Source organism: Mytilus californianus, unplaced genomic scaffold (assembly GCF_021869535.1).
Source record: "Mytilus californianus isolate M0D057914Y unplaced genomic scaffold, xbMytCali1.0.p SCAF_7, whole genome shotgun sequence".
Lineage (NCBI taxonomy): Eukaryota > Metazoa > Mollusca > Bivalvia > Mytilida > Mytilidae > Mytilus > Mytilus californianus.
Window position 1 is genome coordinate 96,861,874 of NW_026262723.1, and position 23,437 is coordinate 96,885,310.

The 23,437-nt window shown below is 31.2% G+C and overlaps 1 protein-coding gene across 1 annotated transcript in view; it reads left to right on the plus strand.

Moving 5' to 3' along the window:
• The first annotated feature begins 4,470 nt into the window (after positions 1–4,470).
• LOC127709575 (broad substrate specificity ATP-binding cassette transporter ABCG2-like) overlaps positions 4,471–23,437 on the plus strand; it is a 38,844-nt gene continuing 19,877 nt past the window's right edge. The window contains exons 1-5 of the mRNA XM_052215179.1: positions 4,471–4,667; positions 5,618–5,677; positions 21,650–21,764; positions 22,713–22,865; positions 23,194–23,351. Of these exons, the coding sequence (XP_052071139.1) occupies positions 4,471–4,667; positions 5,618–5,677; positions 21,650–21,764; positions 22,713–22,865; positions 23,194–23,351 (683 nt within the window). The remainder of the gene's footprint in view (positions 4,668–5,617; positions 5,678–21,649; positions 21,765–22,712; positions 22,866–23,193; positions 23,352–23,437) is intronic.

Below are 23,437 nucleotides of genomic sequence, written 5' to 3' on the forward strand. Positions count from 1 at the left end.
TAAAGCCACGTGACCATTTTGGAAAAAAATATTTCTATTTTTAGATCGATTTCCATATGTCGTTTGTTTAATGTGCTTCGGATGAGTGTCTCTATCCATTGAGTTAAAGTTCAAATTTAAGTTCGAGTTGTTGTTCAGAGTTATTTGGTATGAAAAGGGGAACGGCAGACAAAAATAAGAAAAAAAGTACAAAAAATATCAATATTTCGGACATAAGGGGGATATAAGCAGTAAATTCATGAAGAATTCCACGGAACCTTGTGTCTGGCCTGAGATTGCTACTGTCATTGTAAAAGTGTAATGTTGACTGTAAAACTATACAAGTTTTATAACAATTCATGGAGGTTTACAAATTTATCATGACAAAAACGTTTAATTTGGTAATATTTAATGCAAATAAAACTTATATAAAAATAAGAAGATGTGGTATGATTGCCAATGAGACAACTCTCCACCACATACCAAATGACGTAGCAGTAAAAGCTATATGTCACTGTATGGTCTTCAACAATGAGCAAAACCCATACCGCATAGTTAGCTATAACAGGTCCAGAAATGACAAATTTAAAAACAATTCAAACGAACGAGTAATCTAACGATCTAAATGATGAAGACGCCGACGACGGTATATAGGTTTGTTGTGTCTCACTTCCGCGACATTAATATCGCAGGCTGGACACACATCAAATGACTTGTACTTTATTGTCAACAAATGAGACACTTTAAATCCACTCACACTAAAGTTACAGGGAAATGGGGGGGGATCGGACTGAGCGACAAAGCATCAATTCTATAAAATAAATTTTCTCCGATTTATTTTTTTGCGTGTATTATCATTTGAACATATACGAATATCAATCTTTTAATATATGTTTTTATAAATTCCATTCTCCGATATACCTCGCACTAAATTGAAAAAAAAAAACCTAAACTTATTGGAATATCTGTTTCACAGGTGACGACGGATATGTTCCAGTTGTCGTAACCACAATCTCGTCCTCTTTTCCTCGAATGTGACCTACCGAATTCGACCAAATCACTGGGTTTGTACCTTCACGAATAAAACGACGGGTGCCACACGTTGAGCAGGATTTGTTTACTCTTCCGGAACACCCGAGATCACCCCAGGATTTTGATGGATTTATATTGCCCAGTGAAACCGATCTATAGAGTTAAGCCAATTGCATCTGATTTTTACAGTTTATTCTTGTATTGTGCTGTTACACTATTCACCCATGGTATGGTTAGGGTTTAGCGCTCACAGACATGTTTAACTCCGCCACGTGCACATTCTTTATGTGCCTGTCCCAAGTCAGGATCATGTAATTCAATGGTTGTCGTTGTTTCATGTGTGTCATATTTGTTTTTTCGTAAGTTGTTTAGTTATTAGTTACGGGTGCCTACAATTGCTTACATCCTTTGCATTAAAACTCTGTTGGATAGTTGTCTCATTGACAATTACACCACATCTAACTTTATTTCGATTCTATGTGTAGTTTTGTATACTGTAACATTGTTTATCTTTTGCACGCATACCCCTTAACCCTTTTTTCAGAGGTCAGTGCAAAAGCCCTTGATCCGCGATAGAAAAAAATTAAATACGAACTCATATTAGATAACTCCAATTTCAACTCGAAATCTTAATCTAAATGAGACTCAAATTCGAAGTCTAACTCGAACTCTACCTCAAAAGGTAACTTAAACTCGAAGTTCAACTCGAAACTCAATGCTTACTCAAACTTTAATTCTAATTTTGACTTGAATTCTAACTCGAAATCGAAAAATACTCTAAGTTTAAATCGAAAACTAACTCGAAGTTTAATTCGAACAGTAACCCGAACTTTAATTTGAACTCTAACTCGATGGATTGCCACACTCATCCGAGGCAAATAAAACATGGAATTCGGTTTTAAAAATAGAACTAGTTTTTCCCAAATAGTCACGTGGTTTTACCTCATCAAGTAATGTGATAACCACATCAAAGAATGACAGAACCACATCAAATACTGGAACGAACACATCATGAAGTGTAAAATCGTCAAATTTTGAAACATCATTATGTAATTTAAAAGCCATATAAGGAATTGGCAAATCATCATTACGAAATAACAAAACCACATCATGTAATGAAACAACTACATTACGTTAAGCCACATACACATCAAGTAATGTTAAAACCACATTGCCTACTAACACAACCACATTAAATAACGATGAAATCACATCGAGTAATGACAAAACCATATCAAGTCCATACGAAACCATATCATGTAATATCGAAATATCATTAAGTAATGACTATTCCATATTGAGTAATATCAAAACATCATTACGTAATGTCAAATCCATGTTATGTAAAGACAAAATTACATCAAGTTATAATAATACAACATGACGTAATATCAGAGTTCCACATAAGACAGCTGTGGCGTTCCACATTTATCAGTTAATTTTAATTTAGTTGATTATGTCAAACGGGATGTTGCCTACTTTGAAGTTTCTTCTTATATTCGTCAACTATGTCATTTTGATTTAAAATGTATAAAGATATGTGAAGGCAGCTTTACACAAATACAAAACGATACAGATAAAATAAAAAAGGATCAACCACAGGATGAATTATTAAATGATATTGGACATCGATAAGAGGAGATTCTGATTGATCGGACGTCGTTTTAATAATACATGACGTAACTTTGGACGTCAATTAGAGGGCAAACATATTAGACACTGAATTCAGAAGGTGACTTTACATTGGACGTCGATTTGAGGAACGGACGTCGATAAGAGACCGGACGTCTAACATATATAATGAGTATGTGATGTTAGAAACATGCATATATACATTTGTAGCTCATACTAACTGATGGAAACACTGCAAAAAGTAAAATAAGTAACGAGAGCAAGAAAACATATATACTTGTTAATTAAATACATCTTAAAGAAAGTCAATTTATTTTTCAATAATTAGAATAATGGTGTAAACATGGAAGCAAAAAAGGCTTAGTCATGTCAGTAACAAAGAGACTCCTTCTAAGAAACCATTTATATTTTAAGTTTGTAAGAGAAGTCTGGTCCCGATAACCTTGATTCTTGTTTGCAGATGTTCCTCATGCCTAATTTGGTAAGCCATCTTTGCTAGTCCATGCCTCGATTCTTTCACGAAAAGGGGGGAGGGGGGAGTTGGTAGATCATCAACAATGCGCATTCGTTTGCCAGACAAATTATAACCTTACTATACAATATTTTTATTCGTTTGCTTTCGTTTTTGTTTTTGTCTCTTGCTTTTCCTTATCATTATCATTTGGTCATGCATTACTGAATTAAATCATGCCTTTCTATATTGCAGCCAATTTCTGCAAAGTTTAAACCTTGACATTGACTGAAAATTGGTCACTCCATGGAAGTTACTAATTATACATTTACTCCCTTTCAATCATTGGTGCATGATGAACATTCTGAATGCATACAAATAACAGAATATCAATTTATATTTAATTGCGTATCAGAGTTAGATTGAACAAACTATTCTTCTTTATCTTTTAAAATTTTGACAAAAATCGTGTCTGGTCAATCCACGTGACATATAATATTTTATAATTACAAAAACTGTAAAAAAGAATGTTGTTTCTATACCTTACTTGTCATATGTTTTGCAGGGTATTGCAGTCAATTTCACATCATTTCAAGTGTTGTTATTTTATTCAGTTTTTTTGTGTGTGCACTATTTGCCCATAAAACCAAAAGTGACGTTGTTTGGTTGTATTGAACATGATTGATTGTGCAAGCTATACATCGAATGCTGAATTTTAGAAGGCGTCAATGGCTGATTACTGAATATCTTACCTTGATTGTGTATTTAAAAAAAGAAATAATGTTTTATTATGAAAAAAAATGAAAGGCTCATAGTGGCCTACGTATATGTATTACAAACGAGTTCATAAAAATTCCATACATTCTTAAACATTCAATTCCAAAATTTCACCTAAATCATATACTTTTCGTAAAATGTTTCCCCGAAATATCATTGGGGAGGGGGGATAACTAAGCACATATACGAATTTATCGTCTAAAAATTTAAATCATATTTGAATACGTTGGATTCCTATGGTGTCACTTGTAACATATTTGATGAGAAATGTAAATTTATATTTTATGTCCAATGGGGAAATAACAGTTATATAATATTGTAACCAGATTCACAGATAAATGGATAGAACACTAAACTGCTTACTAAGGCGTATCAACAACTAAACTATAACAATTTTTATTACAAGTTATTTGCGAATTTCCCTGATGTACAAGGACAGGAATATATAACCAATTCCTGGTGAATTCACTCATGTGCATCAAACCAAAACATATCGTATTCAATATCGGGAAGCTGATTGTATAATATGTTTTTTGTAGCAACAAGGGATGATAAAGATGATAAAGAGTCCATAGTTAGCTAGAACAACTTAATTTAATATGAAAACGAAGACTTGTGTGGTTAACCCAGTTTTTATCAACGACTGCAACAATGCCCGCGTCAAGATTCATGTGAAAGCATTTGAACACAAACAGTCAACAACTATTTCATGTCATGATATCATATATAGAGTGGATGTCAAAACCAAACTATGTCCAAGGAAGATAGAAACAAGGGAAATACTGAAAGGAATTGAGTAAGTCCTGCCTTTTTTATAGAATGTATTCAATTTATAAGAACAAAAAAAGTAAATTCATATGTTCACTTTTATCGATATTTTTTGGTTATTTTTTTGGAAAATTTCAATTGAATGCAAAAATACCCATGAAAGTTTTTCTTCTTATATCCTGTTGTGTATTAATTTTATCCAGATAAGCAACGTCACAGACCTTCTCATTAATTCAAATGACTTGGAGTAATAAGTTTACGAAATATTATATTAAATAATCTTTTATCTACTACTTTATAAGCATTATGTTTGCTATATCAAAACTAATATCGGACTTGAATATTTAGTGTATCAACCTTTGAGCTCTATGTTTCCTAGAATGAAATGAGGTTCAAATCAAGAAAATGTTGTCAACTTTTACCAAAATGTTCTTGTTTTGCTTTGCCTATTTGGGTGTAAATGTCAAAAACAAACAAAAAAACAAAATTGTTTCATTTTTTTATATGTCTTTTCATCCAGTTGACATTATTTTCATCTTGAAACAATGGGCTTAATTTTTTCGGAGCCAAATAGGGCCCTTATCGAACATTCTCATAAGTTTCTTAAATAAAGCATTGCACGTTGATAATATTTCATATATGATTAAAACAGATGATGGGTGTAAATGAGACAATTACTCGAATCACAATGATATGAAAGCAAGTATTGTTGAAAACATCGTATCGGTGGTTCTTTTTGAAGTTTATACATTTACTGTGACTCATGATGGATTGCTCAATCTTTTAATTATCAAGGGAAAAACATAAATATCTCAGAACTTTATCTTCAGACATATTTATTTGCAAAAGATTTTTTTTCCTCGATAACTTCGTAAAGATTAATGAAACTCTAATTTCAAGGAAACCAAACATGTTTTGTCTAACACATAATGTAAAAATTCATATCTGAATAAAAAGAAAGTGCTTTGTTTATTCTAGTGGAGTTTTCAAGGCTGGTATGAATGCTATATTGGGACCAACTGGCTGTGGAAAATCTTCGTAAGTTCTCTGAAAGAAAGATTTTTCAACATTTGACAAAAAGCGCTTTAACCTTTTATACAGTCTATGATATTACATTATGTGACCTGATTTTTTAGTCGCTTCTCTTTATATATATATTTCTTGAAATCCTTGCTAAATGAATCAGCATGACCTGTGCCCTGAAGCTAGCATGTTGGGTGCAGTTTTTTAACCCAACTTTTCATTGTTTAGTTTGAAATATCTTGGGAAGAAAAAAGAGGGGGAAAAGGTAAAATAGCAAAAATATCGAACACCAAGGGAAATTCAAAACGGAAAGTCCTTAAGAAAATGGCAAAATTGAAAGCTCGAACACATCAAACGAATGGAAAACAACTGTCATATTCCTGGCTTGGTACAGGTATTATGTAAAAAATGGTGGATTAAACCCGGTTTTTTAGCTAGCTCAACCTATCACTTGTATGACAGTCGCATAAAAATCCATTATAATGACAACAATATGTGAACAAAACAAACAGACATAATAGGTATAAATGTCAAAAATTAGGGGACAGCAGTCAAGATTGTAATATAATATTAATCACTATAAAAAAGAGTCCATAGTTAGCTAGAACAACTTAATTTAATATGAAAACGAAGACTTGTGTGGTTAACCCAGTTTTTATCAACGACTGCAACAATGCCCGCGTCAAGATTCATGTGAAAGCATTTGAACACAAACAGTCAACAACTATTTCATGTCATGATATCATATATAGAGTGGATGTCTAAACCAAACTATGTCCAAGGAACATAGAAACAAGGGAAATACTGAATGGAATTGAGTAAGTCCTGCCTTTTTTATAGAATGTATTCAATTTATAAGAATAAAAAGTATATTCAAATGTTCACTTTGATCGATATTTTTGGTTATTTTTTTGGGAAAATTTCAATTGAATGCAAAAATACCCATGGAAGTTTTTCTTCTTATATCCTGTTGTATATTGATTTTATCCAGATAAGCAACGTCACAGACCTTCTCATTAATTTAAAATGACTTAGAGTAATAAGTTTACGAAAAATTATATTAAATAATCTTTTTTCTACTACTTTATAAGCATTATGTTGGCTATATCAAAACTAAGATCGGACTTGAATATTTAGTGTATCAACCTTTGAGCTCTATGTTTCCTAGAATAAAATGAGGTTAAAATCAAGAAGATGTTGTCAACTCTTACCAAAATGTTCTTGTTTTGCTTTGCCTATTTGGGTGTAAATGTCAAAAACAAACAAAAAAACAAAATTGTTTCATTTTTTTATATGTCTTTTCATCCAGTTGACATAATTTTCATCTTGAAACAATGGGTTTAATGTTCGGAGCCAAATAGGGCCCTTATCGAACATTCTCATAAGTTTCTTAAATAAAACATTACACGTTGATAATATTTCATATATGAATAAAACAGATGATGGGTGTAATGGAGACAATTACTCGAATCACAATGAAATGAAAGCAAGTATTGTTGAAAACATTGTATCGGTGGTTCTTTTTAAAGGTTATACATTTACAGTGACTCATGATGGATTGCTCAATATTTTAATTATCAAGGGAAAAACTTAAATATCTCAGAACTTTATCTGAAGTCATATTTATTTGCAAAAGATTTTTTTTTCTCGATAACTTCATAAAGATTAATGAATCTCTAATTTCAAAGAAACCAAACATGTTTTGTCTAACACATAATGTAAAAATTCATATCTAAATAAAAAGATATGTATTCCTGTCCTTGTACATCTGGGACATTCGCAAATAGCTTGTAATAAAAATTGTTATAGTTTAGTTGTTGATACGCCTTAGTAAGCAGTTTAGTGTTCTATCCATTTATCTGTAAATCTGGATACAATATTATATAACTGTTATTTCCCCATTGGACATAAAATATAAATTTACATTTCTCATAAAATATGTTACAGGTGACACCATAGGAATCCAACTTTTTCAAATATGATTTATAAATTTTTAGACGATAAATTCGTATACGTGCTTAGTTATCCCCCCTCCCCAATGATATTTCGTGGAAACGTTTTACGAAAAGTATATGGTTTAGGTGAAATTTTGGAATTGAATGTTTAAGAATGTATGGAATTTTTATGAACTCGTTTGTAATATATATACGTAGGCCACTATGAGCCATTCATTTTTTTCATAATAAAACATTATGTGACCTGATTTTTTAATCGCTTCTCTTTATATATATATTTCTTAACATCCTTGCTAAATGAATCGACATGACATGTGCCCTGAAGCTAGCATGTTGGGTGCAGTTTTTTAACCCAACTTTTCATTGTTTAGTTTGAAATATCTGGGGAAGAAAAAAGAGGGGGAAAAGGTAAAATAGCAAAAATATCGAACACCAAGGGAAATTCAAAACGGAAAGTCCTTAAGAAAATGGCAAAATTAAAAGCTCGAACACATCAAACGAATGGAAAATAACTTTCATAATCCAGACTTGGTACAGGCATTATGTAGAAAATGGTGGAATAAACCCGGATGTATAGCTATCTAAACCTATCACTTGTATGACAGTCGCATAAAATTCCATTATATTGACAACAATATGTAAACAAAACAAACAGACAAAATAGGTATAAATGTCAAAAATTAGGGGAAAGCAGTCAACATTGTAATATAATATCAATCACTATAAAAACAAAGAAAAACAAAATGGCATATAGACACTCTATAGACAAAGTACATAAGGACAGCACTAAAGATAATAAGTCGAAGAACGAATAACAATACAATGGCCAGACAAAAAGACGAAAAGAAAGACAAACAACAATCTACAAAATACTACGCAGAAAATTAGAGACTGAGCAACATAAAAAAGCGGGGATGAACTCAGCTGCTCTGAACGGTAAGCAGATTCTATTCCAGTAGTAGTACCCGTCGTATTAACTTAGCAATAATACAGTTATAGGACAAACCCCAAATTTCATCCTCAGATTAAGGAGATATCAAATTTCACAATTGATTGATGTTAATTAATCCATTCAACATATTACAACCTCTTATCAGACTCCCTGCTGGTAATGATAAGAAAGTCAGATGAATGGGCATGAAACTTTAGTCTGTGACCATGGTAATCAGACCACTGACCATAGGAAAAAATAGATTAAATCGGAAACAATTATTAGTGTATAATTCAGAATTTGTAGAAGAACACTATTTTATAGGACCTTATAGAGTGAAATATGTTCCAGGAATACAACATATGTGTTTATAATATATATATTTTTAATGAGTTCTTTGTATTTGAAATAATTAGTTACAGAAATGAATTATTAAATTAAAAGTGACACAAGCATATCAGTTGACCCTAGACTGTATCTATATGTTTATCAAACAAAAATAGTTCTAATCATCAGTAAAATACAGAAAAGTTAAGATAAACGTTTTTCTTAAGTTGCCATTTTTGGTCATGATGAAACTTATGTCCCTGTTTGTAAAATTTCATAACGTTATTGATTTCTGGAAACTTTAACCCTAGACTAAATCTAAATATTAACTTGAAAAATGCCGTATCAGTACAGTAAGGAAAATTGATACACATATTTTAAATTCAAATCATTCAATGATGCTTCGACAAAGTTATAGATGTCTAAAAAAAAAACTAAAACCTCAGACTGTATCTAAATAAACTCATCATAGATACCAGGCACCAAATTTTGAACATCGGACGCACGTTTCGTCTACAAAAAACTCATCAGTGACAATCGAATCATAAAACATACAAGGCCAAAATAAAGTACGAAGATGAAGAGTATTTGGGACCCAAAATTCCAAAAGGTTTTTCCAAATACAATTAAGGTAATCTATTTCTGGAATAAATTATTAATATTTAGAAAAATTCAAAGTTTTGTAAACATTTAATATACAATAATTTAATTTTGGATGTAACGCGTCTGCTGATTGGCTGACGTTGTTTTGTTTATCAGCTCATAGACATAATTTAGTCATGTGACCGTGACGTCATCAACGTTTTTTCATTGTTTACTCCGGTTTAAAATGGAATTTAGAATTAAATTATAAGAAATAACTGTAATATGTTATCTGTCTATTCGAAATACCATAAAAAATGTGATGCACACTTTAAAATAACCCGCTACGCGGGTTATTCGGTGTGCATCACATTTTTGGTGTTATTTCTTCATAGACAGAAAAAATATTACAGTTATTCCTTAAATAACATTAGTGCAAAAAAAACAACTTATAACAGTAAAATATTGAAAAAAGAAAGATAATAATTCTCTGGATGCTGTCATTGTATAGAATAAGCATTTGTCAGTTAAACAAAATTCAAATTCCGTGGAGGTTTAACAAAAATGTTGACTTTTTAAAAAAGAAAATAACAAAAGAATGATCCTAAATGTTGAAGACACGATTAGAGAAGGATTAATTTAGGTTCAACAATATTCAATATTTCAAAAAGTGCACAAATTACAATTATACAATAGACACCATTATTTAGAGAATATATTTTCAAAATGTGCCTGTGGTACGAGAACATTAAATTCGATTACTTCTCAAGTTTCATTCCAGTACACAAAAATATATTTTTGAAAATAAGTTTTCGGGTAATTTTTGAAAAATCAGTCATCTCTCATTTATATTTATATTGCAGATTTAGATATATGCTTTGTTAATGTTCTAGCTATTTTACTGAAGAAACCCAAAATCTGGCATTTGTTCTACAACTGAGTACAAAAGGGATAAGAAAAAATCGATGATATATCTATTCGCTGCTGTCATAATTGGGGAAAAGAGGGTAGGATTGTGGCTACGACATTTGCAACTTATCCGTGGTCAAGTGTGACACGAATATTTTATAACAGTCGACCCATAGCTTCCGAGTAAGCAGTAACGTCGATCGAGGATACCAGAACAGGGAACTCTGAGATATAAACTCCGAATGCACGCGCTTCTTGTATGTTGCTACACAGAAATGGAAAGTTCAAAATTGAAAAGATGAAATCATATCTTTTGTCGTAAATTTTAGTTCTCAACCAACCCTAATCGTCAATTTCTAGATGTACTTGAAGTCAATATTTGAAGCATACTGTATCTTTGGTATCCTCAATTTCAAGTTCTTTGGTAAAGACGCATTTAACATAGTCACCAAACTTTAAGTTTAAGGATAATGCTAGTATTTTTTTCATTCTTCCCATGAAGCTCCTGTCTCAACTTAGGCAATAATTGTTTATCGATGTTCAAATCTAATAAATCGATTAAAAAGATTTTAATAAAGATTACAAACAAAAACTTAGGGAATGATATGACCTCTAAACGGGGCGAGTCATGGCCATACCTTGTGGTCATAAAAACATTGAGTACGATTATTCGTTTAATGAACGACAGCGGGTGCGTTAATAGGGTAATCGACTCCTGCTATGCATGCACCATACGCCATGGGAATTCAGACTACAATAACAAATCATGCTACTATACTGAAATGTAAAGATCTAAGACCAACTCATGATGGTCACCGTAAAACTTATGTTGTGCTGATTTCAGTCGTTCTTCCTCATAACTCTGACATCTGTGTCATTATCGAGGAAAAGATCAACATATTCCAGAACTTTTGGTTTTGTACTATCTTTAATCACTGGGATACATGAGATGCAAAGAAATGTGGGTCATTGAGTAACAGGACATCATTAAAAGAGAGGCGAAAGATACCAAAGGGACATTCAAACTCATAAGTCGAAAGTAAACTGACAACGCCATTGATAAAAAAGAAAAAGATCAACAGACATTACACAAAACACAACATAGAAAACTAAAGACTGAGCAACACGAACCCGTCCAAAAAACTGGGAATGATCTCAGGTGCTCCGGAAGGGTAAGCAGATCCTGCTCCACATGTGGCACTTGTCTAATATATATATATATATATATCTGAAAATGAAATATAAGAACATTGACAGATGCTTTTTATTTTTGTTTTTAAGAAATTCGGTATGAATTCTTCTACATAAGAGTACAAAGACAAGTCGGCCAAGAGAACTCATTAGAGTATTGACTGTCTGTTGACATTTCTCATTTGCAGCAGTAGCATACCCTTTATCCCATCGTTTGGTCTTTACATTTTTCAGTTCATATGTTGATGTCATGTATGTTAACATTAAACGGCCGACTTTATTCACAGGGGTGTATTCCTTACAAAATAACTGAGTTAATAAGAACGACTGAATTCGATACTTCATTAATTTTACAGTCAACATCTTAATTTGGATCACCGATATGATATGTCTCAACTCCCTAGCGACATGTTCCTTGGTCTTAGATCACTTTGACTGAGTATGTATTCTCATAAAGGGTGATGCATGTAGTCTCGTTCCGTTTGTAGTTCATGAAATTCCTTCAATATTTTGTTGCTACCTTTATTTACATCTCTTCAATTGACTTGTGAGATTTTGATATCTACAGTACTTGCAACCTTAGGCGTTACTGTTTGACGGGAACTTGACTGATCGCTAAACGATCGGTGACAGATGTTTGACTGATCGATGAACGATCGATGATCGATGACTGATAGAATCCGTCAGATACGTCAAATAAGCTATGTGAGAGTCACCGAGACAATAGTCAGCGATCGATCAGTCAATTAATTATATGCACGGATCGGACGGATACACATGTCATTTAAATTCTTTTGTGAAACGAACTCTGCAGTATTTACATACGATAAACGTGGACCTTTACGAAGACACCTTTACCCGATAATTTGTTATCAACTCGGTCGCAATAACATATATAAAAAAATATATACATTACTTTTAACGCATTATATGTATTTTTTTCCATTATTGGTTCTTTTGTTTTTCTTCTATATAAATTAAATATATAATTGCGAATGATGACATGCTCAGAAAGCCTCTGTATCACTAAAAAGAGATAAAATGTTTTAAGTACCCTATCTAGCAATCATGCATTTTGATGTCACTAGATGACTTAGTTTTCGTTAAAGGGAAAATCTGCGATTTTTTACTTATCATCAAAAACACATCCCAAAGTTTTAAATTTATATTCCCTCTAATAACGGAGAAAATCAAGTATTTGTAACTTTTTTGGTTGACATACGTCATCGGGTTGTAAACGTTTTAACCCGATTTAGTGAATGCTGGGAAATAATAACATCAGTGAAAGTCTTAATCGCTTATCGAATTTTTCTTTGATTAAAAGCGCGCAGATGACCGCTTCTCAAAGCTAATAACCACAAAAGAACAATGAAAGAAAATGAACACACGTGTATCGTTTTGCATTGATTAAATAAAAAATCTTATGGTACATATTTGCGATTTTATTTTGTTTATTAATAGTTGTGATTTTTTCCGGAAATATTTATTGTATTTACCTTAATAATTTCAACTCAAAGTCTGTGTGGATAGAATGTGTCTGATAGATGAGCATTTTGTAAATTAATTCGTTTATTTTACCTGAGGGCAATTAAGCCTCAAACGTACGCTTTTACAGGTGTGAATATGTTGTCATTTTGAATTTTGAATGGATTAACAGAAAAAGCCGGAATGGCGAGTTTAATACACCGAGATTACATATCCGATGACAATGAGAAAACAATAATTGTATGATTTCCTTGAAAATAAAATTCAAATTTTTAATTCCAGCAGTGAATAAAACTAAAAAAGGAAAAATTTTAGGTTACGTTCTCTGCAATTAACATAAAGATTCAAATATGAAGAATAAAAGAATAAAAGAATAAAATTAATGCTATATTTCCCCAAATCTAATAGAGGGATACCATTGCACATGTGTTTAATTTAGTTTACTAGAATTCTTTAACTTGTTTTTCGATGTATACGTAATAAAAATCAAACAGCAATCAACCGAAGATTATTTCTCAGGGGAATTATTTTTTTTAAATAGAATGCCGATTATCATTTCTTTCATTAAAGGATCATCATTCATTAGAAATTTAAGCTAATTAATTAGCTGTTGAACAAGTTAACTCGAAATCAAAGGAGACTAATTTTCCTCATCAAATAAACTTTTATTCAAACATTTTTTTTATGAATAGAGCGTGTTTGTTTTTATAAGAGGTGTTGTAAGTGGTCCTTCAATATATCTAAATGTCTGCATGGTATACTTAGCTATACGTTTTAGTGGTTTGGTGGGTGTAAACTCAGCATGGTTATTCGAATAATGATATATTTTTGTATGCAGACCGAAGGATTTAAGGGAATCTGTAGTATCAATGTCTCGTGGTCGTATCTCTGTCAGTGATAGGTTAATGCCTGCATGTAATACTAAGCCATATGTTACTATTGGTCTTAGGTGTGTAAGTTTTTAAACGAAATTTGAATAAGGATATTTATATGCAAACTGAAGGATATACATTTATATGATTTATGTGAAAAAATACCGAGTACGGGGCAGGTGGTATGACACCAAGTCAGCCAAAACCTACCCGAATTTTAAATCATAGCCTCTTTACTTAATCTAATCCGAAATTAAGCTTGTCAGATAAAAGAAATTTTATAAAGAAAATATAAAGCTTTTGCTTAGGTCTAGAGTTGAAACATAGCATTTGCTAAAATCCATGAAAAATAGTCAAAACGTATATTCCCGAGCGTATAATCTGAGACAGATGTGATCCGTGAACTACAGCGGAATTGCGGCTTTAGTTGTTATAGTACGCACAAAAATTAATTAGGCTAATTTGGTCTCGGTCATTGGCAATACTATCCCACATCTTTTTATTCAATATAAGTCGTAAATCTTGAATATTTTGTAATCATTTTATGAAGCTTGATCGAAACGTAGAATAAGATGCACTCAGATACCAATTGTTCTCTTTTCTTCTATTTCACAAATGAACCGCCGAAGCAGAGACATTCATAGTCGGAATTTCACGTGCTATTTCAAGGTTCACATTATTATACACTATAACTAACAATTGAGATGACGAATTTCTTAATCTGTCCTAGAACAATCGAATTTAAATATAAATCTGTGATTATACTATATAGATATAGGAAGATGTGGTATGAGTGCCAATGAGACAACTCTCCATCCAAGTTACAATTTATAAAAGTAAACCATTATAGGTCAAGGTACGGTATGCTTATATTCATAACTTCGAGGAAGTAAAGCAAGTTAGAGTTTGATCTGAATTTAAAGCAGATTTGTTCTGGAGGTTTCTTTTTTTTTCCTTCTATATACATATTTTAAAGTGTGACTATCTACAGTTCCATCAATTTCTCTCTGTATAAATAAATGATCAACATTTGTGTGCATTTTTGTGAAATACTAGAAATATTTATATGTTTCAAAATGTCCATAATTGTTGACAACGAGTACATACTTACATTTTCCATATTTTACCATTGGAAAATATCTAAATAGATTTTTACTTCATCTAATCTGTAGTTGGAATTGTTTAGATTTTCATAAATATCATTCATTACACCAGAAATGTTATTCATAAACAAGTGGTAGTAAAATTGACTACACGTATGAGTTTAGAAATGTCTCGTGTATCACTGTCGGACTCAAAACAAACAAAATGTACACATGATGTATATTACACGTTATTGTGTAAAACGACAGGAAATCGCTTGAATACATGGTCATGTCACCTCACAATACCTCTGGCAATAATTCCGTTAGCCATGCTGATGATCTAATTAGGGAAGGACCGAATTAAGTAAATGTATTACATAAAAGCGTTATGAACAAATCAGATTTTGAAAACTTTTTTCACACGGAACTCCGCTAGTTTGACTTTGAAATATGAGAGACTCTATAAAAGTAATCTTAACTATAATTCCCCTACATTTATTTGTTTCATAAACTTAGTAAAAAAAACAGTTTAAAAACGACAGACTATAGTTATTTAAAAAATAAAACTTCTTATGTATGAAGTTAATTAAAAAAAAGCTTGCCGATAGGTAGACACCATGTCTGGTATAATTCTCTTTTTAGGATCTATTAAACTGTGAATACGTTTGTCATTATCTTGTCGGGTAAAACAACCGTACGATTGGCAAAGAGATTTTGACACTTAATTACGACTACGTTAGTCCCTGCTTGTTTTGATACTTTGTGGTTTATATTTATCACGTGGTTTTATTAACCGGGATGTCGCCAAGATGGCTACATGTAGAGAATTGATATTCTCAATTTAAAATCGATGGTGATATCTTGTTTAGGAGAATAAAACTTTAATTTCTATGAATTTGTGCTTTTTTATACATAATGAACATAATATCAATTTTTCATTTCTTTGCGGAGTTTCCCTTTAAATGTAAATAATATAACTGTTAAGATACTTAAAGCTTTGTTTGAGTTGATTAAAACTGCAATTATTTCTTTTATTTTAAAGTAAATCATCATTGATTTTAAGCATTTTTCTTTTTGAGTTGTTTTTCATAAAATATTATAAATATATGAGATAAGTCACTACAATTTTGATCATGTTGTTTAAAAAAACCAATATTTTTTCATTTCATAAAAATCAATGCACTTCAATCAGTCATTTCAAATGGCTCTGGATGAGGTTTTTTTTATATATGTTTTGAATAATCTTAGGATAGTGATGCTTAAACTTATGTGTGTTTTGAAAAAGAGTGCTATTATTTCTCTATTTTAATGGAAATCATAAACCGTGATAGGTTTTGTCTCGCCTGCAACGAAATTCGCGGAAAGCCAGAAAAAGAGATTGCTTTTCTGGCTATGGCGACGGTGACGTCGGCGTCAACAAAACAACTGTTAAGTTTTCTGCTTAAGGTGGCTGGGGTGTCTTCCTCCATCTTGGATTTTGAAGAAGCAGTTAACAATTGGTCTAGATCTTTAATGAAATGTGCAAATTTTGAGAGTAGTATGTAATTCATGTGTAAGACTTTTCATGATAATATAGGAAATTATGTGTTTTATCATATTTACGGCTGTATTTTCTGTAAAACATATCATTTTTGTTTGATTCATTTTTTTCAACTTTACCACATAAGGGGAGATTACTCAAATTGAAGGGGAGATAACTCAGATAAAGTTATTTTACAAGAGAAAGTGTTGTGAATTTAGCAAGAAAACAAGACCGGTGACACCATTTTTTCTTTTTCTTATCTGAAAGCATGTCATAAGAGCTATCTTCTCACATTTTATCTTACAATTCTATGGTGTAGTTTTCATTTTATCACACAAAATTGGATTTTACATGCATAATTTATACAAAATCTGACAATTTTGCACAACCTGTAGTGTGAAAAAAAGTCCGGTGACCCATACTTTTTAATATACTTTGGAAAAAAAGCATAATAAAAACTACATTTTGACAAATTATTAAAAAGTTCTATGGATTTTAATTAAGACACCCGATCCACCTTAAGTTAGTTTGATAGGAAATATTTGTGATAGATCAATGATATTTTGTATGAAGTTGCATTACTATCAGTTCATATCAGTTTGATGACTATTTTGACGCCCTGCCCCCTAAATCATGTTCCAGTGACTTTGAATTAATAAGCTATTTTCAATGTTAAGTTTTCTTCTTAAGTTAGATTGAAAGGAACTACTTACAATAGACAACGATATTTTTCTATAAAATAACATTACTGTATGTAGATTTCAGTTGTCAACAATTTTGAGGCCCTGTCCGCTAGATCTTGGTCCGGCGACTTTGAATAAATAATCAATGCTGCTGCCCACCAGATTGTCTTTTTCTGAATTTTATGTCGACAGGTGAGACATATCTCTGTGTCAACATTTGATTGGTGCTTTTTGTACATCACTTTGAAGATGGTTTGTTTTTCATAAAATATAATGAATATCAGAGAAAGATACTAAAATTCTGTTAGAATTGTTTAACAATGCCAACATTTCTTCTATTTATCCAAAACAAAATGCAGTGTGGTTTGTAATCCGTTATTTCAAATGACTCTTGATAAGTTTTTTTTTTTATAATATTTGAATAATATATGGGATAAAGATACTTAAACTTTTGTTTGCATTGAATAAGAATGCAATAAATTCTTAGTTTTTTATGTAAATCAAGAACAGCCTTTGGTTTTTAGTCCTTTTTGTAAATGCAGATTGCTTGTTTTTTTCATAAAATATGATGAATATATGAGATCAATTAATAAAATTTTGTTCGCATTGTTTAAGATTGCCCATTTTTCTTCTTTTTTATGAAAATAAATGAACTTTTGATTGCAAACAGTCATTTCAAATGTATCTGGATCAGTTATATTTATTAAATTTGAATAATCTAAGGATAAATATGTTTAAACTTGTGTGTGTGTTGAATAAAAGTGCAATTAGTTCTTCATTTTAATGAAAATCATACACCGTCATTGGTTTTTAGTATTTTTTGTACATCAGGCTGGGCTGTTTTTCATAAGATAAAATGCATATCCGAGAACAGATACTAAAATACTCTTTGTATTGGTAAGAAATACTAGCAATTCTTCTTTTAGATTGGGAACTGTTGTTTGCGTTCGGTATTCAAGAGCTTGCAGCTGCTCTTCAGACTTTTATATAAAACGTCACAAGTGTCTGAGCAGAAAGTTGAAGAACCACGATTATGTCAAAGAACGTCTCGTCCTTTTTCTTAAAAAGTTCATCGGAAGATACCAATACCTTGTAGATAAATATTACGTATCACTTTAACAAATAATACATGATGGTCTTGAAGTAAAGATTCTAGGTACTGACGTTATTTATCAACTTAATTACGTGTTATAGTGGTCTTTTTATTTGACTTTGAATATTTTTAACCTTAACTATTTAGTCCATTTTTGGTAATATCCCTTTGGCGTTGTTCGGTATTTATACATCCCGCTATTGTGTTATTGTGCTATGGTCATTTTTTGTATTGTTGTCTTACATTTTTGCTATGTGCTTTGTCTATAGAGTGTCTACATGCCATTTTGTTTTTCTTTGTTGGTATAGTTGTTTGTTTCATAGTGATTAAGATTATAACACAATGTTGACTGCTGTACCCTAGTTTTTGACATTTTTACCTATTATGTCTGTTTGTTTTGCCCACACATTGTTGTCAATATAATGGAAGTTTATGCGACTATCATACAAGTGAAAGGTTGAGCTATCTGTAAAACCAGGTTTGATCCTCCATTTTCTACATAAGGAAATGCTTCTACCAAGTCAGGAATATGACAGTAGTTTTCCATTCGTTTTATGTGTTTGAGCTTTTGGTTTTGCCATTTGATAAGGGACTTTCCTGTTCGGTATTTTGTGATTTTACTTTTTGCAATCACTTCTTTTAATTCCTCTAGATAAGTTAGTTTTTATAAAATTTGAATAGTATAAGGATTAAAAGACTTAAACTTTTGTTGTGTTGAATAATAATTATGCAATTATTTCTTTTGTTTTTATGGAAATAATGAACAGCATTTGGTCTTTATTACTTTTTGTACATCTAGATGGCCTGTTTTTCACAAAATATGATGAATTATAAGAGATAAGTAAGTAACATTTTGTTCGCATTGCTTAAAATGCCTTTTATTTCTTCTTTAATAATGCACTTTTGTATGTATTCAGTCATTTCAAATGCATCTGGATCAGTTATTTTTATAAAATTTGAATAATTTAAGGATAAATATGCTTAAACTAATGTGTGTGTTGAATAAAATTATGAATCTATTTTAATGAAAGTCATAAACCGTCATTGGTTTTAGTACTTTTTGTACATCAGGCTGGGTTGTTTTTCATAAGATAGGATGAATACTAGAGAAAAGTTACTAAAATACTGTTCGCATTGTTAAGAAATACCAATAATTCTTCTTTTTATCCAATATAAAGCACTGTTGTTTGCAAGCAGTTATTTCTAATTTTTAGATAAGTTATTTTGTTTGTGTTGAATAAGATTGCAATATATTAGAAATCATGAACCACTATTGGAGTTTAGTACTTTTGTACATCAGTATTGGTTGTTTTCCATAAAATATGATTAATATCGGAGATAAGATACAAATATTTGGTTCGCATTGTTTAAAATTGCCGAAATTTCTTCTTTTTATGAAAATAAATACACTTTTATTGGCAATCAGTTATTTCAAATGCCTCTGAATTTGTTATTTTTTTCAAGATTTGAATAATCTAAGGATAAATATGCTAAGACTTATGTGTGTGTTAAATTATTTCAGTCTTTATTTAAGGGAAATCATAAGCCGTCATTGGTTTATAGTACTTTATGTGCATCAGGAAGGGTTGTTTTTAGATAGGATGAATATCAGAAAAAAGATACTAAAATACTGTTCGCATTGGTAAGAAATACCAATATTTCTTCTTTTTATCCAAAATAAAGCGCTGTTGTTTGCAATCATTTATTTTCAATGTCTCTGGATAAGTCATTTTTTATAAAATTTCAATAATATTAGGATAAAATATTTTAACATTTGTTTGTATTGATCAAGACTGCAATTATTTCTTTATTTCAATGGATATCATGAACCACCAATGGATTTTAGTACTTTTTGTACATCAGGATTGGTTGTTCTGATGAATATCAGAGACAAGATACTTAATTTTGTTTGCATTTTTTAAAAACCAATATTTCTTCTTTTTATCAAAACTAATGCAATGCTATTTGCAATCAGTTGTTTTAAATGCCTCTGGAGACGTTATTTTTTATATAATTTGAAAAACTCGAGGATAAAGAAAGATTTGCTTTGTGTTGCATAGGAAAAACAATTATTTCTTTATTTTAACGGAAATCATGACCAGCCGTTAAATATTATATCTTTTTGTACATACTTATGAATTGTTTTTCATAAAATATGATGAATATCAAAGAAAAAATACTCCCATTTTGTTCGCATTCTTTAAAAATGCAATCATTTCTTCTTCTTTATCAAAAATAACGCAACGTTATTTTCAATCAGTCATTGTAAATGACTCTAGATCATTATTATTTCTTATAAAATAAGAATAAAGATACTTAAACTTTTGATTTTGTTGAATAAAAATGCAAGTACTTTTTTATTCTAATGGATATCATGAACTGCCATTTGATTTTAGTATTTTTTGTACATCAGGATTGGTTGATTTCATAAAATATGACGAATATCAGAGAAAAGATACACACATATTGTTTGCATTGTTTAAGGATAGCAACATTTCTTCTTTTTCTCAAAACTAAATAAATGCACCGTTGTTAGCAATCTGTTATCTTAATTGCCTCTGGATAAGTTATTTTTTTATAGAATTTGAATAATATAAGGCTAGAGATACTTAAACTTTTCTTTGTGCTGTTAGAGTGCAATTATTTCTTTATTTCATCAAAATTTAATGGAAATCATTTACCATCCTTGGATATAATTACTTTTGTACATGAGGATGGGTTTTCTTCAAAAAATATGATGAATTTTAAGGAAAAATATATTATATATTTTGTTTGCATTTTTAAAGTGTCCCTCTTGCATATTTCTTTATTTCATTGAAAACAATTCACCGGAATTTGAAAAATTTGATCATTTGATTTTTGTCAGTGCAGCAAACTAAACCACGAGCAATATATATAAACTAGAAAAAATAAACATTGCTCTGGAAGGATTATCAGTGCCGCTTCAGTTCAGGTACATGTCTAGCTGCCCATAGATAGTTAATGTCTGTTCGCATTCAGTTATGTCATAAACGAAGACGGAAATGGGAATGTGACAACAAGTGAAACACATCCTTGGTCATCCGTGAATCCGATCAACCAAATTGAAATAGTGTCATTTAGAGCCCTTTGGATACCTTATAAGAATCAACCATTTATCAGGAAAATGCTTGTGGAAGGCTATGGTGACGTTTACAAGCACGAATATTAAATTAACCATGATCCATGACTGAGTCTATTAGATTAACAGACATGAAAGGTATTTATGAATAATGTACTGACTGAAATGTTTGATTATACGACGAACTTCCATGAATTTAAGTTATAAGTTAACTTATGATAATTACTGACATGGATTTTCTTTATAACGTAGGCTGTTAGATATATTGGCAGGACGGAAAGAACCATTGAGAGTGACTGGAGATCTACTGTTCAATGGATCACCACCTCCGGAAAATTTTAAATGTATGGTTGGATATGTTGTACAGGTACATAAATGTTGAACATTATAACGAGAAACACGATGGGTGCCCCAGTGGAGCAGGATCGATTGGAGCACCTGAGATCAACCCCGATTTTCGGTTCGTGTTGCTCAGTCTTTAGTTTTGTATGTTATGTCTTGTGTACTGTTGTTTTTGACAAAAAAGGTAACGATCGTTTTATTTTCAAAATATTTTGTTAGATTTCATATTGCCTCTGATGTCTTTATTGTAATTTCATAGAAGTAAAACATAACTGTCTTTTCGAGTAATTTTTGAAGTCGATACTCACATAAACTTAATATCGTGATTTTGTTATGTTAACGCTGGGTTGGTGTTATTGCAGCTAGCCGAGCAGCTAGAGATTTTGCAGGAACCAGATATTTATAGCAGATATCTTGCTTATGTTTTTTATTGTCGATAATCCAGATATAATCAAACGAAATAAATGAATTTAAAAAAAAAGAAAATAAGCTGAATAAAACTAACAATAGCAGTCAAATTGTCAATTTCTAGACTTTTTCATAATATATTTGTTGAGTTTGGTGGTAGTCGGTATTTCAATGGTACGACAGTTACATGACTACAGAGTTGCAGATCCAACAGACTTTGGAGTACTTTCAAAGATCAATTGGTCGCAGATACATTTCATTCTATTTGTTCATTTGTTCATGGTGTTGTCGACAATTTTCTACTCTGTTTTTGGGTAAACACTGAGACAAGAAAAATTGGAATTGAGAGGTAAAGTTTATATACACATGGCACCAAACAGTATTCAGTACTCATTAAATGAGTTTAACTTTTGTATAGCAGAAGAAGAATAAATATTTGAGACAACAACATATTAAAAAAACGCAGAAAAAGAAAATGGTAGCAATTGATTACATAGAACCAATATCAAAATATGAAAATATATTATCATTTTAAGGATGCAATTCTGGGCTGTTATTTTAATAGGATGATGTTGTGATGGGTGGATTGACTGTTCGAGAAAACTTTGCATTTTCAGCGGCTCTTAGATTACCCGGTCATATCACAAAGGCTGATATACAAGAAAAGATACAAAATGTTATAAACGAACTTGGGTTGACAGATTGTGCTGATACGAAGGTAAATCTGAATAAACGCAGATGTTGGCTACATATCAAGAAAAAAGAAAACTAAAACATTCTAGAATTCATTTAAAGGCTGTCACCAGTGAAACAGTTCCGACGCTGTATAACAGATTTCCTCAAGAAAAAAAATTGCATTGTAAAGGTCTACAAACATTTATGTAATTTCAATAAATAAATTTTATAATTCATTACATCACATCTATCAAAATTACTATTTATGTTTTCCTTTCTATTATATTGTTAGTTCCGTATTTAATCGGTTATACTGAAACCATATATATTTTAATCAGAATGTTTAGACACTTGCTTTTCTATTTTTGTAGGTTGGAAACGAGCTTTTTCGGGGAATTTCTGGCGGAGAAAGAAAACGAACAAATATTGGTATGGAACTGATTACTTCACCGCCTGTCCTTTTTTTAGATGAACCAACAACAGGTCTTGATGCAAATACAGCTCATTCAGTTATGCAGTTGTTAAAAAGGTATCAATACAAGTAAATACAAGTAAAAAAGTAACTTTTTTCTAGTTTGATCCTATTGCTCTTGGTTTAGTTTGCTGCATTGTTTT